Genomic DNA, 3,864 nt, shown 5'->3' with positions numbered 1-3,864 from the left:
AAGCCGCCTGACTATCTGAAAGTATGTAAATGTGAGTTGCTCTCATTTTTCTACGGAGACATTTCCACACACATATCTCTGGCATGTATTACTGCCTGGAAGATAGTTGGATAGAGACCCTTTGGAATCGATTTTGTAAACTTTATATATGCTGCCTTCATTTTTTTTTTTGCGAAAATGTCAACCGGGACTAGTCCTGCAATGACAAAGGAAGCGTCATGAGAAATTGTATGGAGGCCGGAGTTAGTCCGCAAGGCGCTTAGGCGATAATTAATAGTAGATTTGGAATTGATAGTTACAGTCCCTATGGCATTCATAAATTAGACTGCTGCACTGTGCGGCCGATTCCCGAAAAGCTGGCCAAAACTCAAAAAATTAAGTAATTGATTCAAAATTTCTTACTCGGGGGCTGTCGGGGTCGCTGATTACGAATTTGATCTTAAAATTTTGAAAATCCACCCCCTTCCACTCCTATTGGCCACCCCCTCACGTGAAATAGCGTATATTCAAGAACATAATCAAGATGCATGTAAATTTATATGTTTTCGGGGTCGCAAGGTAGCTAGTGGTAGCAGCTGAATCTTGTTTTATTCAGTAACCATTACTTTTTTGAGTAACCTTTAATAGGTCTCAAAGCAGCATATGACGGCGTTGTATTACGACTACGACTGAAAATACAGAGGATACTTAGGGTAGAGGACGTTGCTATGAACGGTTTTCACTACTCAAGGCATTACTGTAGCCAACCCAAAGACAAAAAAACTCTATCTAGAAACTTTTTTTTCGACTTTTGGCCAGCTTTTTGGGAATCGGCCGCACTGTGTGCTGACACAATGTACACCTCAGTTTAAATTAAAAAAACAAATAAATAATTGGCGAGTACATTTCTGTTGAATGTTTGGTCGAGCTCTTCCTTCTTTCTACGGCGTGCGTCTTCAAATTGTTCCACAAATGTTCTTCTTCAGTTTATAGTCCGTAAGATAGCTTCCAATTATGTTGGTAAAGTAACTACTGGTAGGCGTATTTCTAACATTCAGAGTTACCCCAACATATTGCTCTTTTTTCCCGCCACACCATCTTTTGCTCTCAATGTGGTAGCTTATTTTGCTAATTCCGCTACGCATTTGATAGCATCCACTGTTGAGAGGGATTTCCTGAAGCCGAACTGGTATGAATAGAATACATTTATTTTCTGCGAAAGATATAAAACTGTACTTGCCTTCATTTGAGGAAAAACATCAAAACGCACATAACAAATTGGAGGAGGAGATCGGCCGAACAAAGGATGTAAGCTTCTATTATTAATACATAATAATTACATACTGATTTGAATATGCCCATCATCAAAAATTTTTTCTTGATGTTTTTTACTGCATTACTTAGATTCCTCGAGTTTGGAAAATTGTTCACTTATGTAATTTATATTGCTCCCACTTGTAATAAGACACATTCAAAGAAACAAGCATATCAATGTATATATGTATATGAGCCAGCAAATTTCAAAAGTCTTTATAGCTAAACTGCACTAAGTAAATTAAATACAAAATCATTGTCTGCAAAGTTTTTAGGCCGTTCAAGTGATTCAAGTCGATCAAACCGCACAAGCGGAATTCCGGCACATTTTTTCGGCATACGGTAGCTAGAACCTCCAACTGTAAAAATACAACAGGTTAAATAATTAAATTCAGTATAATGATCACATCTCTCTAGCACTAACACTTCTTTCGAGCTCCACATCCAATTGCGCAAAGTTAGTGAAACTCCTCAGCGACTGCGCCATGTCTCGTGCAACGCCCAACGCTAATTCGCAAACACTAATGTTGAGCCAAAAATCAAAAATATTTATTGCAACCGACTGAAAGATATAGAAAGTATCTAACAAAGCTAACTCTGTAACTTTTCCGCTCCAAAGTATGCGTAAATAGTAGAGGGTCTGTATATTAGCACACATAATAGCGCCAATGCTGATCAGCAACTGGTGGCCGTAGACTCGGCCGAATCCTTTACAGACCTTCAACAAACGCATATACGCGGCTGCAATTTCATATATTTCCCGCGTTACAACACTGCTGTGCCTGCTTTTGGCGCCATAATCTGCAATATTTTGCAATCTTCGTTGCAGTATCCAAATATAACGGTAAGTGGTTATGACACAATTGTAAAAGAGTAGCACCACAAGAAAAATTATATTGCCCAATATTATAGCAAAGGCTAGCACCACCACTGGATTTACATTTGACTCAATTGGAGTAACAAATAGTATAAAGATGAAGGAGATATTTTGTAAAAATGTTGCCAGACCTTTCAATATAATATAATTGTCGTAAGTGGTACATTTTCGTGCTAAAGCGGCATACTTGGCGTAGTAGACGCGTTCGATGGCGGCAAACTCATTGAAAATGTCCAGCACGGATTTGTATGCGCGAAATTTAATACAAAAGATAATGGTGAGCGTATAAATATTTAGCACTACTGTAACTCTGGTGAGTATTTCCATAAGTTTGTAGTTACTTAGCAGATCCAAATCTAGAAATTCTTTCCAGGGCCAAGCACATACGGAAGCAATCACTATGAGTGCGTTCATAAAAACGCTGTAGATCAAATAATATTTCGATGGTGTAATTTGTTGCAATTTTGTATTATACCGGAAGGGCAGTATTCCAAATGCAATGGCGAACCACATTGTAGCGTTGTAAAGAAAACGCGCAAGACCGGCTCGGTAGCGTGACGTCATTCTTAGCAACCATTAGGTACACCTCTCACACAGACTATTATATTTATACTGAATTCTTCGTTGAATCGAATGTGATTCGTGCTGAGTGAACTGAGTGAATTGATTGATGGACTGATAGCATCAAGTAATTACACTTAGTTAGAAAAATAGTACGAAACGTACAACTTCGACAGGTTAGGGCCGAACTTCTTATTTAATTTGTATTAAGCTTCTTTTTTTCATGGAAAGTATGCCCTTGAATTGTATGCCGCCTACAAGGGCTTATGGTGTTGTTGTAATGGGCATCCCAGAAATGCAGCTACCTAGCGACTTGCATTGGCTGTTGAGTTTAGCGCCTCAACCTCTATTCCTGTGGCTATGATGCACAGTCACTTTTGATGTCTGCAGCCGCAAGTATCAAGTGTGTGTATGCATGTGAGTAAGGTGAAACTAGTTTGATGTTCATGCCGATATTGGTAACTGCTTTATATGCCAAAGCCTACTATAGGAGGGAGGTTCAATAAGGACCCGTGTTTGATGGCACAAGGCGTTCCTAGAGGAAGTTGGTGTAAGCATCGCGTGCTGATATCTATCAAACAATGGCGAAACAAATTTCAGACTGATTGGTAGGCCAGTTTGGATTTAGCAATTACTCAAATAAGAAGTGTTTCGTGATTTTCGCTAAGATAGAAGAAGAGCAGTATCGTTCGGTAACTCGCGTTTTAGAGGACTTGAGGATGACGACCAACGAGTGGCGATTTACATTTCTGTTAACCGCTTCAAGCTGCTGATGAATTTCACCAGATGTGTGATGTTTCAACCTGCAATATCCGCTGGTGTAGCGAAAAAGTGAAAGCCCAGATGTTTAAACCTTAGCTCAACGAGAGCATGACAGCTGAGAAGAAGGTACTGAGATGATTCCACCTCGTCCTCAAAACAGCTTCTGCAGAAAAGGCTTGAATGCCAAGCCTCACCGCATGGACACCTAACGGACAATGTCTTTGGGGGATACCTACCAAATTCGATAGCTGTGGCTTTGCTAGCCTTAGAAGTTCTCTCGAGCACCCCGATCTACCTGCGGCCAGAAGGATCTCGAGACTTTGCACGTTTGCGTACTAGCCCAGCGCTCGCTGAGTTGACGCGAGGCCCAT

The 3,864-nt window shown here is 40.2% G+C and overlaps 1 protein-coding gene across 1 annotated transcript; it reads right to left on the bottom strand.

The window, feature by feature from the left end:
- Positions 1-1,499: 1,499 nt before the first annotated feature.
- On the bottom strand, positions 1,500-2,734 carry LOC129248836 (putative gustatory receptor 22a). Its single transcript, XM_054888449.1, has 2 exons — positions 1,718-2,734; positions 1,500-1,652 (listed from the first exon to the last, which is right to left on the bottom strand). The coding sequence occupies exons 1-2, from the start codon at positions 2,732-2,734 to the stop codon at positions 1,500-1,502; spliced, it is 1,170 nt and encodes a 389-aa protein (XP_054744424.1).
- Between the last annotated feature and the right edge of the window lie 1,130 nt (positions 2,735-3,864).

Source organism: Anastrepha obliqua, chromosome 5 (assembly GCF_027943255.1).
Source record: "Anastrepha obliqua isolate idAnaObli1 chromosome 5, idAnaObli1_1.0, whole genome shotgun sequence".
Classification (NCBI taxonomy): domain Eukaryota; kingdom Metazoa; phylum Arthropoda; class Insecta; order Diptera; family Tephritidae; genus Anastrepha; species Anastrepha obliqua.
The sequence above is the reverse complement of the archived record's forward strand: the minus strand, read 5'-3'. Positions and strand labels throughout refer to the sequence as shown.

Bases quoted from the DNA above. Each gene is read 5' to 3' on its own strand.
- LOC129248836 (XM_054888449.1), bottom strand. From the start codon at position 2,734: ATGACGTCACGCTACCGAGCCGGTCTTGCGCGTTTTCTTTACAACGCT. The intron at 1,653-1,717 runs GTTAGTGCTAGA...GTATTTTTACAG, and splicing joins ATGTGGAGCTCGAAAGAAGT to TTGGAGGTTCTAGCTACCGT.